The sequence below is a fragment of the Rhinopithecus roxellana genome, chromosome 10 (genome assembly GCF_007565055.1).
Source record: "Rhinopithecus roxellana isolate Shanxi Qingling chromosome 10, ASM756505v1, whole genome shotgun sequence".
NCBI lineage: Eukaryota > Metazoa > Chordata > Mammalia > Primates > Cercopithecidae > Rhinopithecus > Rhinopithecus roxellana.
Window position 1 is genome coordinate 29883463 of NC_044558.1, and position 14086 is coordinate 29897548.

The following is a 14086-nucleotide window of genomic DNA, read 5'->3' on the forward strand; positions in this document are numbered from 1 at the left end:
TGTCATGGTTTTCATCTCTGTCATTTCATTTATGACCTTCTCTGCATTAATTATTCTAGCTATCAATTCTTCCACTCTTTTTTCAAGATTTTTAGTTTCTTTGCACTGGGTACGTGATTCCTCCTTTAGCTCTGAGAAGTTTGATTGACTGGAGCCTTCTTCTCTCATCTCGTCCAAGTCATTCTCTGACCAGCTTTGATCCGTTGCTGGCGATGAGCTGCGCTCCTTTGCAGGGGGAGATGTGCTCTTATTTTTTGAATTTCCAGCTTTTCTGCCCTGCTTCTTCCCCATCTTTGTGGTTTTATCTGCCTCTGGTCTTTGATGATGGTGATGTACTGATGGGGTTTTGGTATAGGTGTTCTTCCTGTTTGATAGTTTTCCTTCTAATAGTCAGGACCCTCAGCTGTAGGTCTGTTGGAGATTGCTTGAGGTCCACTCCAGACCCTGTTTGCCTGGGTATCAGCAGCAGAGGTTGCAGAAGATAGAATATTGCTGAACAGTGAGTGTACCTGTCTGATTCTTCCTTTGGGAGCTTCCTTTCAGGGGTGTACTCCACCCTGTGAGGTGTGGGGTGTCAGACTGCCCCTAGTGGGGGATGTCTCCCAGTTAGGCTACTCAGGGGTCAGGGACCCACTTGAGCAGGCAGTCTGTCCCTTCTCAGATCTCAACCTCCGTGTTGGGAGATCCACTGCTCTCTTCAAAGCTGTCAGGCAGAGTCGTTCGGGTCTGCACAGGTCTCTGCTGCTTTCCCTGTTGTTTTTTTAGCTGTGCCCTGTCCCCAGAGGTGGAGTCTACAGAGACAGGCAGGTTTCCTTGAGCTGCTGTGAGCTGCACCCAGTTCGAGCTTCCCAGCAGCTTTGTTTACCTACTTAAGCCTCAGCAATGGCGGGCGCCCCTCCCCCAGTCTCGCTGCTGCCTTGTGGTTAGATTGCAGACTGCTGTGCTAGCAATGAGGGAGGCTCCGTGGCCGTGGGCCCTTCCCTGCCAGGTGTGGGTATAATCTCCTGGTGTGCCCGTTTACTTAAAGCACAGTATTGGGGTGGGAATTACCTGATTTTCCAGGTGTTGTGTGTCTCAGTTCCCCTGGCTAGGAAAAGGGATTCCCTTCCCCCTTGCACTTCCCAGGTGAGGCAATGCCTCGCCCTGCTTCAGCTCTCGCTGGTCAGGCTGCAGCAGCTGACCAGCACCGATTGTCTGGCACTCCCCAGTGAGATGACCCCAGTACCTCAGTTGAAAATGCAGAAATCACCAGTCTTCTGTGTCGCTCCAGCGGGGGGTTGGAGACTGGAGCTGTTCCTATTTGGCCATCTTGCTCCACCCCCTATTTCTTTCTTTTTAAGAGAGCAGGTCTCACTCACTGCAGCCTCAAACTCCTGAGCTCAAGTGATCCTTCTGCCTCAGTTTCCCAAGTAGCAGAGAGCACCTGCGGAAGTGGCTGACTGGGGGTAGCCAGGCGGGGGTCGAGTCAGCAGGAGGTGTGCATGGGACCGGGGGGCGCGAGTGGGGAGAACCCCCAGAGTGGCGCGGAAGTGAGGGGAAGGGGGCGGCCGGGTGGTGATTGGCTGGGCTGCGGCAGGCAGCTCCGGGCCAAGAACAAAAGAGAGCAGGCGGCTGGCGTCCTCCGGAGTAGTAGTAATTGTTAAAAATAACTTTATCTGATGATCCAGCATGTGTTATTCACAATTTTCAATTATATTCCATGTTTTCTTTTTTAAGTTAAAAAAACTCTTTGCTTTCAAGTGTGATATTTTGTTTTCCTTCTTTGCCTTTGTGTTTTATTATGTGTATTTAATAGGGTGTACTTTAATTTTAAATATATATTATATATTTATTTTATATGATTATTTTAGTGCCTGAAGGACCACCACAAAACTGCGTAACAGGCAACGTCACAGGAAAGTCCTTTTCAATTATATGGGACCCACCAACTATAGTAACAGGGAGATTTAGTTATAGAGTTGAATTATATGGACCATCAGGTAAGCCTTAATTGGTTTTGTGTTTGTCTTTTGGTGTGAGAATAATAAAATATGTTACCAATATCAAACTCTTTTTAAAAGTATCAGACTCTTTTTAAAAGACCCTGAGGTTGAAGCAAACAATAGGAAAGTCATAAAGAAAGTGAAGTCCTTTGATTTTTTAATTCAAAACCATAAATGAGTATAAGAATGACAAAACACCACTATTCATATTCCACATTTCATGTGATGCATGTGAAAAACTAGAGATAACTCCTCAAGAAAAAAGTGTTAGTGGAGATATACATCTTCAAATATTTGAACAAGAAGGCCTTGGCTTACATCATGAAGAACAATGGACTTTGACTATATTAAATTAGATTTCTATTCACTGCTAGGAGCCTAGTTTTAATCATTAGAAAGAGCTCTCTAAAAATAACATGGAAAATCTCTGTATCTTCTGCTCTATTTTGCTGTGGACCTAAAACTGCTTTAAAAAAGAAAACCTATTAAAATTTTAGGCAGCTTTATAAAGTGGCAAGTTCGCCATCTTTGTAAGCAAGCAGGACCTGGGCATCCACTTGCCAGAGATATTTTGAGAGGTTCAAATATTATATCATTAGAAGTGAATTATGTAAAGTCTAAAATTCTCTCCTGATTGAGATCCCATGGTTCTATGAAAGAAGTTTAGTTCTAACAATGACAAATAACATAAAGCCACATATTATCATTTATTTGGGGGCATCGAAAAAGATACAAAGTTCCAACTCATTTTATTTTGCAGTTTCTATGGTATGAATCACACGTCACCATCATGGGTAATCCTTATCTTTCATCCCTAAGTAACTTATGCTTTTAAAATTCTGAAATACTCTTACTCCCTAAAAAAAAGATAATTCCCTCCACCCACCCATCCAATACACAGAAACAGACATGGATACACAGCTACATCTTTTCTATCTGATAATATTGTTCAATAATTGGCTGAAGTACTCTTTCATTTGTGAGACTGGCTGATAAATCAAGTGAGAGGCATTTAGCAATAATTGCGTTTAGCATAATGGGAGTGATCACATGCTTCCAGTATGGTGGAACATGTGGGGTAAATACCTAACTAATTAGTTTAAGAGCGAATGGGAGAAGATCACTGGAACAGTGGGTGTTAATGGAAATGAGGAAAATAAGGAAAATGCTAATGATATAAGAAAAACGAGAATTACTGGAAAGGTGTCTGTGTGGGTAGGTGAGATCTTTTGCTCAAAAGTAGCTATTGGTTTGAGATAAGAATACAGATAATTTGTCCATACTAACAGATGATTTGTCTATAATTTGTTCTTGTAGGCTGTAAGGCAGAGTATAGGGGTATAGATGCTGGTAAATATATAGTTGTGTTGGTGGGAGCCTGTGGCAAATGTTTTCTAATTGGTTTACTTTTTTCAGTGTAGTGGGAAGCAAGACCATTAGTTGGGAGTGAAGATAGGGCAGAAAGTGTTAGAGGTCTGAGCAGAGAAGAGTAAGTGTAAAATAATCATCTAGAAGAGTAGAGTGATTGGAACATTGACTATGTAAGTTGAGTAAGATTCCAGGCACCATGTAGGGCTCATTTGAGGTTTGGCTACAAATAAAGTGATATCAATTAATGGTTTTGTGCTGTAAACCAACTCCCTTCAACAAGAGAAGGGCAAGGGAATTGGAGGCCTGTGTAAGGCAGTGATTATAATTGAAGTTGACACTGAAGCTGGGTAAAGAGTGGAAATCAAGTGGTGAGGGGCCAAATAAAAGAAAACAAAAATAAAATAGGTGATTAAATCAATGGATTGTTGATTTCAGTGGATTTAAAGAATTATCAGTTCAGGATTACAGAGGAAATGTAAAGGACATAGGCAAAAGTGGTTAGAAAAAGTTGCATGAAATTGAGATTCTTAACGATACAGAGTAATTGATGATAGTAGTGTCTAAGTTATAATCTTGAGGGAGTGGCTGAAATTCTGGAAAACTAGATTATTTAAGGAAATATCTAAGTAATTTAAGGATTATCTCTCAGGATATTAAAATCAGCATAAATTAAGATGGTAGCCTTGAACCAAAACTGGATCATGAAAGTAAATGAGAGTAAATGACCCTCAGGTTAGTAGATTATGACAACTGTGAGGGCTAGTGGATGTCACTGGTAATATAGTATTTAGAGCTGTGGGCTTTTATAAGGAGAGAGAGAGGATAGTGAATAAAGTGGAGCAATGAGGAACAAGAACAACACCTACACCTAAAGGCGTGGTTACTTGAGAGCTGTGGGGGGAAAACAGACTGCCACCATTTGGAACTGGCTGCAGGGGAACAAAAGCAGTGTTCTTAGGAAAAAGCCAGTTTGTAGTTAGAGCAAGAAGGTAAAGGAAACATTTAAAGCAAAGTCGAACATTTAAAGAATGGTGCTGACAGACTAAGGAATTTTGTTCAGAAGCAAACTAGAAATATTTTCTAAATATATCCTCTTATAGAAGATAATGAAATTATTTAGCATTTTAATTGAATAAATTTGAGTATAAAATCTGGTCACTTTTTGAATTGATAAAATTTGATGCTTCCCTTTTCAATATGTCAAAAATAACCTTGTAATTCAAAAGGGCTTTATGATTTAATAAAAGTAATTTTAAGCACTGGAACATTTTCATGTTCTTTCATTTATTTTCATTAAATTCATATAAATGTACTACTAACCCACATGTTTAAAATATATCCAGTTTTGATATTATAATAACAAATTTTAGTGCATAGGTTAACATTTGAATTGTTGTCCTTGGCTCTGTACTTAAATGTGAACATGATTGCATGCTTGATAAAAAATAATCCATGGCTGTCTTCCACTTTTTGCAGGTCGCATTTTGGATAACAGCACAAAAGACCTTAAGTTTGCATTCACTAACCTAACACCATTTACGATGTATGATGTCTATGTTGCGGCTGAAACCAATGCAGGGACTGGGCCCAAGTCAAATCTTTCAGTGTTCACTCCACCAGATGGTGAGAACAGAGAATGAGTGAGATATTTTTGGTATGCTTATGAACTTCATGAATTGGTAAAACATGATATTAGAAGCAATTTGTTTTATATTTACTTAAATCATATTTTTCCTTATTAAATTACTACCTAATTCATTCTAAACATGTGTTCTCCAGAACATTAAACTCATAGCGTGCTTCAAAATAAAAGGAACCCAAGATCAGGTAAAGTTAGGAAATACCATACATAGTATTGGCCAGTTAGAGATTCACAATAAAATTTAGCAAAACCTCAAGAAGTCATAAGGTAAACAAACACATTTAGTACGGTTTAACTACATTTTTAAATGTGGAATCTATTTTTTCTCACAGAGCTAGTGTTTAGAGGAATTCCTATATTCCCAATTCTTTCAACAAAATATGTTTATAATCAAAACGGGATTCTAAGCAAGTGAAGATTCTGAGTGGATGCATGATACAGATTTACCAGCATTTACTGAAATTACAAAAGGAGTATTTTTCCTCAAGAAACTTCCTTATAAGTATTCATTAAACATCATTGTTTTAGGTGAACTATACTTTAAAAAAATTGTTTCCATACTATTTCACAACATACCTTTCTGGCCCACACTGAACTTGCTAAATGCCTTCATTTCTATTTAGGGATTGTAATTATGGAGAAAAATAACAGTAACTTCTTATAACACATTAACACTTGGAAAAGTTTCCAGACTTTGTTTATGTGGAAGCTAACAGACAGTAACTTATAAATGAAATATACACATGTACACACACACACACACACACACACACACACACACACAGGTCATACATTCATCATTCAAGCATTTGACCATTAGAGGGCAGTAACTATTAGGAAATGTTGTACTTCTCCCCTTTAAAGAAATAATCATTGATATTTTGTTGAAAGAACATAAAAGTTATGTTTTATCTATTTCAGATGAAAATTCTGACATATATATATATAGTTTTAGTATACATATAAGAAAGTTATACATACTCATAAGGAAATTTTTTTTTTGAATTAAAATTTTACCATTGTGTTTCTATAAGAAGAATCTTAGCATTGTGTAGCTTCTCCCTTAAATCTTAAGTTTTCCTCCATCTCCACCTAAAAGCTGCTCTTAAGCATTTCCTAGGAAGCTAGACAGATTTACAGATATGATTAAATAAAGCAGAGCCCTTGATTTTGGTCTTAATAGAGTTTTCTCAACCAACTCAATATACCCACTGATTTCTATTCTTGTTATACAATTAAGTAAATCCTGAACTATTGTCTTCTTTCAAGACCAGCTGATTTTGGTGCTTCCAAACAGAATCCACAACTCAATAAACGTATTTTTATTGTCATCATTCTTGGATTATAGCATTTGATAAAAATGGGGAAATAGATAATGCGTATGCCGTGCACAATGCCATGTTATTTGTCTTAGATTATTTTAAAATTTACTTGCCTTAATTTCTACATTTTTTATCCAGAAAAGAAGTAGAATCTTAAGGTCATCGTTCAGTATATTTCACAAGGCCTGTTTTTCACACCAAATCATTTTAAGTCGATGACTCCATTCACCTGTATAAAAAGCAATTTTTCCTGTGTTTCATTCTGTTATCTTCCTGAGTCACTCCTCCTGTAGACCACACACTGGTGGGTCTTAGAGGGGCCTCCTGGTAACTGATGGGCTCCACCAAAGGCAGGGTTGGCATACTTCTTATATCCTCATGCTAGCCTTCATCCATGGAGTTCTCTGGGGATAGTTCAGCCTCGGGAGCTGCTTCAGTGGAATACTCTGGCAAATGCAGTAAATGTAGCTTTCTACTTCTGACACCACTAATTAATCCTGGTTCCAGTATTTAAAACTTTGAAATAAATGGATCTCTAAACTATATGAGAACAATGTGATAACTCATTAGAACTATCTACTTTCAATTTAAAAATGATTTCTTAATTTTATATTATCCTTTTCATTAATACAACAGGGTTTTTAGTATTCTAATTAAAGTTACTTTATTTTCTTCTCCATATTTAAACCAGTCTATCATCTATTTAAAAAATAATTAGGACTAGCTTGCTTCTTTTAAATTACCTTTTAAAACAATTGGTACTCTTATAAATACTCGTAGAAAAATGTTGCATTGACCTCTTATAGAGAATGTTATGTGCTATTACATTACAGTGGAGTTAATTTCATTACCCCTGGGGATGTTATGGTCCATAGTCTACTTTGAAAGAAAATCAGCATCCTATTATTTTAGCAGTTCTCTTTTATATTTCCTAAGCCTTCTATATGTCTCTTAATATTTTGATGAGTAGATTTCTACATAGGCACGAAAATAAATGATTTTGGAAAAAAGATAATAATCTCCAAAGCTATAAAATGTCATAGAGTTGCCTGTTCCAAAATCAGATAATGCTGACAAATGTAACATAGGCAACAACATTCTTCTAACTTGTGTGAGGGGTAAAAAAAAATAAGCAAACTGGGATGCTTCAATATTGTCTAATAACTTTTCTGTCAGGGTAGTTTAGCATGACCATTTCTTAAAAGCAGACAAATTTCTAAGATTCTTGTTTACTCCCTCTTAAATAGACTGTGGCAGTGTAGACATTTGTCCTCAGTGATTTAAACTTGTTACTTTCTGCAAAGAGTAGTAAAATATTTGTAGGAAAATAACTGAGAGCCTGCCAACTTTGTGTTTTCAGGATTTGCAGTGGCTTTAGTTTTACTACTTGTTTTTCAAAATACACTTGTAAAGAAAGTTTAATTTGCTAGATAATGGCAAAAATGATCTTAATGTATTTTCTTTGACCTCAATGCTATTTGTCTCTGTTTCATTTCTTCTCATAGTTTTTCATTTGAACACCTCAAATCATTTGGAATATATTTTAATAAATCGTATATTACTGTGTTTCTAATGTATTAGTAAAATTTATAAATATATTAACTCAAGAATGATTCTTAGGTAGTCCATGTATATAACGCCTTCAAAATTAAAATTATTTTGCCCCTATCTAGAAAATTCATCATTGAGCAGCATTAATTTTGAAGTTGGAAACAAATGGTATTGGGGTAAAGAAAATACAGGATTTTTTGGTCAGATGTCTAACTTATTTCTCATTTATTTGTAAAATTTGTAAATATATTGACTTGAGTATGGCTTGTAGGTATTTCCTATGGATAACACCTTCAAAATTGATGCTGAACCATGAATAATTGCCTTGCGTGTTTGATTATCTTGAGTTAATTTTGTGTCAATATTAAAGTCTTCTCTGGTTTCCTCATAAGAGTTTGTGGTCTAACAGATCAAGTATCTTTTTAAAGACAAGATACTATGCTGTCTACTCCATTTCCTTTATCCCCTAAGCTTAAATAGAAAAAAAAGATGTTTATAGTCATTATTTTTATGCAAGTTTGAGGTATATTTTAAGGTAATATAGAACCACTTAATCTTTACTTGGATTGTAATTTTTGTCATTAAGTATCATGGGGCAATACTTACTAAGAAAGTAAGTAATATATGGAATATATAGAAATATATATTCTAATTAAAAGATAAATAGTGTCTGCTACTACTCTTGGGTTTCACTAGCAAAATAAGAGACAGTAAAATATATATATTTTTCTGCTGTCCTGCATAGTATTTGATATCTAACACATTAGTGTGTTGCATTGACTTGATCATTTCACTTATTTTTCAATAGGCAGGGTTTAGTTGCCTGATTAATATGATCAATGTAGTCATTAGCTGGTTTTTTTTTTTCAGTTGAGATTCTACATCAGTTCAAAATAAATGGAAAAAATGCCAGATCTCTTCTGTGACTTAAGTTATGCAATACTGGCTATTGTTTTGTCTGCATAAAAACTACAAAATAAAATTTTAAAGAAAGATGGAATGAGAGCTTTGCTGTTTAAATAGCCATGTTATTTTACACCACACAATTATTTGGAAAGTTTCTCCACCCTTGAAAAATGCATATTGGTAAATTGCATGTTGGTAAATACGATGATACAAACATGACCTCTAGGTACAATATATTTTAGTGAAATAAAACTCATACTAGAGGTGACTTGTGCAAAGGGCTTTATCTGTCTTATTCTTTCCTCTGTCCTCAAGTGCTTAGAGCAGTGATCATATGATCAATGCTCAGTGTGTTGAATGACGAATGAATGGCCCAGCGATTGTCACGTTATCCAGGGAGTCTTTACTGGTTACTTCATGAAGACAAAGGAAAAAACTCAATCTAAGGGGTGAAAACTTTGTATAGTTATAGTTACTATAAAGCCAACTTAAGCATAATTATATTTCCTCATTATAAATAACATATATGGGAGTTGTAAAATTATTTTTCAATTCCTTTCTGTTGTCTTAAAAAGAAAGGCGGTCATTTTTCCTTTGTTCCCTTTTAAGACTATATGCCTGTCTTCTAACTAGAATTTGCTAAACCTGTACCACTGCCGGATAGCTTGGGGAAATTAATTTAAAGTGTAACAACAATCTGATCATAAGGGATCATAATTTTATGTCATTTTTACTTTCTTAAAAGTTTTAGAAATTTGAGAAATTTTCTTGAACTCTGTTCCTTATAGTAACCTGTATAGTAATAGGAAAGCTATAATGACACCCACTATATAGATGAGGAAAGTAGAGGTTGGAGGGATGAATGAGCTATTCATAATCACAAGTTGAACTGTAAATAAAAATAGTCAAAAGCCGGGGGATGTTTATTTTTTGCCCATTATTCCTGTGAAACTGGGAAGTTCCCTAGATGTCACTCTTGGTGACTTTACAACTAGAATTTGCTTTAAGTTCTTTTTACTGCATTTTATTTTAAACCAATTATTGGTTTGTTCCTATTTTTCTTTACTATTGCAATGAATAAAGGCCCCTGAAATTTGAAAATAACATGATTATTTTTAAAATATCAGAAAAAATCAATCAACTCTTCAAACAATTTCATGTAATAAATTAAAACACAGTCTAATTTAACTTACCAACTGTATTTCATTGCATTCAGAGTCTTCTGAATATTATTTTTCAATCTGTTGGTAAAATTTTTATGAAACCATGAAGATTTCAATTGGGCATTAATCATCTCCAAATAGGCAGATTCTCAAGAAAATTATTTTCATTAATTAATTTGTTTCAGACAAATGTTATGACTTTTATTTTGGAAAATTATTCTGTTATTCTGCTCCTTACTTATATTTCAAGAACAATATTTAGAAATTTAGTTTTAAATATCCATGTATTTAAAGACATTTAATTTAAAACATTTATTATACTTTAAGTTCTGGGGTACATGTGCAGAACGTGTAGGTTTGTTACATAGGTATACATATGCCATGGTGGTTTGCTGCACCTATCAACCCGTCATCTACATTAGGTATTTCTCCTAATGCTCTCCCTCCCCTACCCCCCCACCCCCGCCACGCACCAACAGAGCCCGGTGTGTGATGTTCCCCTCCCTGTGTCCATGTGTTCTCATTGTTCAGCTCCCTCTTATGAGTGAGAACATGTGGTGTTTGGTTTTTTGTGTTAGTTTGCTGAGAATGATGGTTTCCAGCTTCATCCATGTCCCTGCAAAGGATGTGAACTCATCCTTTTTTAAAGACATATTTAATTTTTAACAAAATAAATTGTTTTTGTCTATTTACTTATTTTATTTATTTATTTATTTATTTTGATGGAGTCTTGCTCTTTCTCCCAGGCTGGAGTGCAGTGGTGTGATCTCCACTCACTGCAACTTCTGCCTCTTGGGTTCAAGAAATTCTCCTGCCTCAGCCTCCCGAGTAGCTGGGAATACAGGCACGCACCACCATGCCCAGCTAAATTTTGTATTTTTTAGTACAGATGAAGTTTCACCATGTTGGTCAGGCTGGTCTTGAACTCCTGATCTCAGGTGATTGGCCTCCCTTGGCCTCCCAAATTGCCAGGATTACAGGCGTGAGCCACCGCACCCAACCTCGTCTATTTTCTAATAGAAGTGTTTATGTATCTTAAATTGTGAGCTAAGAATGTAGGGACTTTTTTCACTTGAAAATATATTTTTAAATTCCCCCTTTTTTCTTTTCTTTCTTTCTTAGTTCCAGGGGCAGTGTTTGATTTACAACTTGCAGAGGTAGAAGCCACGCAAGTAAGAATTACTTGGAAGAAACCACGACAACCAAATGGAATTATTAACCAATACCGAGTGAAAGTGCTAGTTCCAGAAACAGGAATAATTTTGGAAAATACTTTGCTCAGAGGAAATAATGAGGTATTGCATTTTTATTTCACTTATTGGAGAGCCCTTTCTACTTGGTTCTGGCTCTGATAGCTTGGAAGATTTGCTAGCACACACACATAAAATATGTGACAACTTACTAGTACAAAGTAAAGTAAATTTGGGGCATGTTGATAATCTAGTTAGATCATATTTCATTTTAGGTCATATATTATTAGTTAAGTGCTATTATTCATTTTCATAATATGAAAAATATTAATTGTGCAATTAAACAGGACTAAAGGTATTTTCATAAGTTAATATTATTATTCTAAATTAGTTAATGAATTGTTTGGAAATTCCTGTTATGATTTAAGTACTCCTTTAAAGGCTGTGCTTGCAATTTGGAACAGTTGCCAGTGAAGGGCACAGTAATTTTAGTAGCTGCTGTTGACAAATGATTCTGTTCTCTTTGGTCTTGGGAAGCTAAATTTCTCAGAGTTGCTTCTTTTTTTTAAAAAAAAAAAAAATTACATTTGATTAAGAAATCACAGTACTAAATAAAAGAAATTTAAGTCATTTCCTAGATTTTAAATAAGAGAACCAGGATCTTTAGGCAATGTGTTTGCTTCTATTCACACTGGAAGTCTTATTTTTTTCCTTTTGTTTCTGTTAGGAAGTACAGGCAACATTGATTTTTCTTTTCACTGTCTTTGTTCACCTCACCTCACCAACTGTTCACCTGTGAGACCCTTTCAGCCTCCAGGCTAGTCATGTCCAGATACTGGCTGCTCCCTGGGGCACTCAAAGAATAAACATTCTTAGGACCAGTGCAGCAATCGCTGGGCCTTAAAAACAAACATGATAGTTATTCAGCACCTGGCATCTGCTGTTTTGTTTCAGAGTTGCTGCTGCTTCTACCTGTGCTGTTATTTTTCCCCACACGTGCTTTCATTCTATTTCTTGTCCCAGCCTTCCTCTATTTCTGGCACTTACCTGTACGTGACAGTTGACCTTACCATGTGCTCAATGCATTCTGGCCACCCAGGACTTACCACTCCAAGTTGCTCACCATCTTCAACCCAGGGTTAAATTTTAATCCTATGTTGATTCCTTTCCTCTGTGCAAAAGATGTTGAATTATGCTTTCTGTGATACTTTAGTTGACAACTCAGGCAAAGGGCAAAAGCTTAACCCTTTGCTCCTGCTGAGAAGGTCTTAAATTAGATACTGAGCTTTCTTAGTACTAGATGACAGGTTTCCCACTTCTGCTAATGACATCTATTGAATGGGCGGCCACACCTGTTTTTCTATTAGGCTAAGGGGTTCTAGAAAGGCTTTTTTTTTTTTTTTTTTTTTTTTTTTTTTTTGTGATTCTGTCTCTATTTGGTCTGCAATTCTCGTCTCATAGTAGAGAGCACATGAGCTTTGGAGACGTACAAATTTGGATTTGAATTATGATTTTGTCTCTCACTGGGCTATATAGCAAGTGGTTAAGAGTGTAAGCCAGGTTTAAACTCTAGTTCTGCCATTACTAACTGTTTAACCCTGAGAAAGTTGGCCTGAGCTCTCTGAACATCAATTTCTTCTTCTATAAGTCCCTATAACAAAGGATTAATAATGAGGATTTAATGGGTTCATGTGTGTAAAGAGCTTAGAACTGTACCTGGCATATAGTAAGTGCTGTGCTAATTAATTGTGACCTATTGTGATCATTAATCTTGGCATAGGATCATCCACTTTAGTTGCTTCCCAATATTACTTCCCTTATCCTCTCTCAATGAAAGGAGACATTATACTTCTCTTTATTTCTCTGATTATATCTTTCTTTATTAGATCAGACTCATTTCTGATATTTCTACTTCCCCGTGTAACTGGTGTTTGGGTTTACCTTTCAGGAGATTGATGTGGGGAGACAGATATGACAGAAGCTTTAAATCCAAATGGCTCTGGGTTCTTGGCCTGGCTCTGCCGTGTTCTAGGCCTATGTCCTTGGACAAATCAACTTTTGGAGACTTGATGCCTTCATTTTTATAAAAGGGCTTATATAGCCACCTTACAGGGTTGGGAGTAAATGACATAAGAAATACAACTTGTGGTTTAGTGTGTTCTTCATTTGTTATTCCTTTCTTTGACCTTGGTACCTCCCTCAGGATAAGGACTCTCTCTTCTCATTTCTATTATCTTCTGAAAAAGTAACCTCATTCTGCAACTCAAGAACTCTTTAAATCCTTGAAGTCTTATTAGAAGTCACCAGTGACCTCCCCAGTGTCCCATACAAGGATTAAATATTTTTAACCACCCTTGTGTTCTTATCTCCTTCAAAATCCATCCCTCTGTCCCCCCACTTTTCAGCTTTTGGCACTATTTGTTCCTTAATATTTTCTGCACTTTTATGTACTGTGACATTGTAATCCTTTGGCTTTGCACAATTAAAAATGAAGATAGTTCAAAAAGTTAACTCTTTTCTAACATTTTAGTAAAGATATTCCACAGAGCTTTGGTTTCAGCCATCTCATAACATTTTCTTTTGATGACCTAACAGTTTCAATCACTGCTTCCTATTTGTCTAACTCTTACGCCTTGCTTTCTACTCTGATCCTTCTCTCTGACACTCTGGATTCCTAATTGCAGCCATTTGTGGGAAGGTTCTGCCAGGGCTCATTACATCTAAATTAATTTCTCCCCATAAAACGAAACAGGAATCTTATTTGAGATAATAGGGCCTGGTTCATGATGGGAAGGAAGATGTGACATGGGAATGAGGACAGAGATATTGGGACACAGACAGTGACCTGTGCAGGTTCCCACAGGACACCCATAAGGTCTGTCCAGGCAATTACTAGTTTCAGTGTGTCAAGAATAAGGCCTAAAGAGGGGCTGACTTGAAGCTTTGGTACCTGGGTTTA

The 14086-nt window shown here is 36.3% G+C and overlaps 1 protein-coding gene across 1 annotated transcript in view; it reads left to right on the forward strand.

Annotated features, from left to right (window-relative positions):
• PTPRQ (protein tyrosine phosphatase receptor type Q) overlaps nucleotides 1-14086 on the forward strand; it is a 220149-nt gene that overhangs the window by 17207 nt on the left and 188856 nt on the right. The window contains exons 7-9 of the mRNA XM_010383675.2: nucleotides 1851-1979; nucleotides 4830-4976; nucleotides 11060-11232. Coding sequence (XP_010381977.1) covers nucleotides 1851-1979; nucleotides 4830-4976; nucleotides 11060-11232 — 449 coding nt within the window. The remainder of the gene's footprint in view (nucleotides 1-1850; nucleotides 1980-4829; nucleotides 4977-11059; nucleotides 11233-14086) is intronic.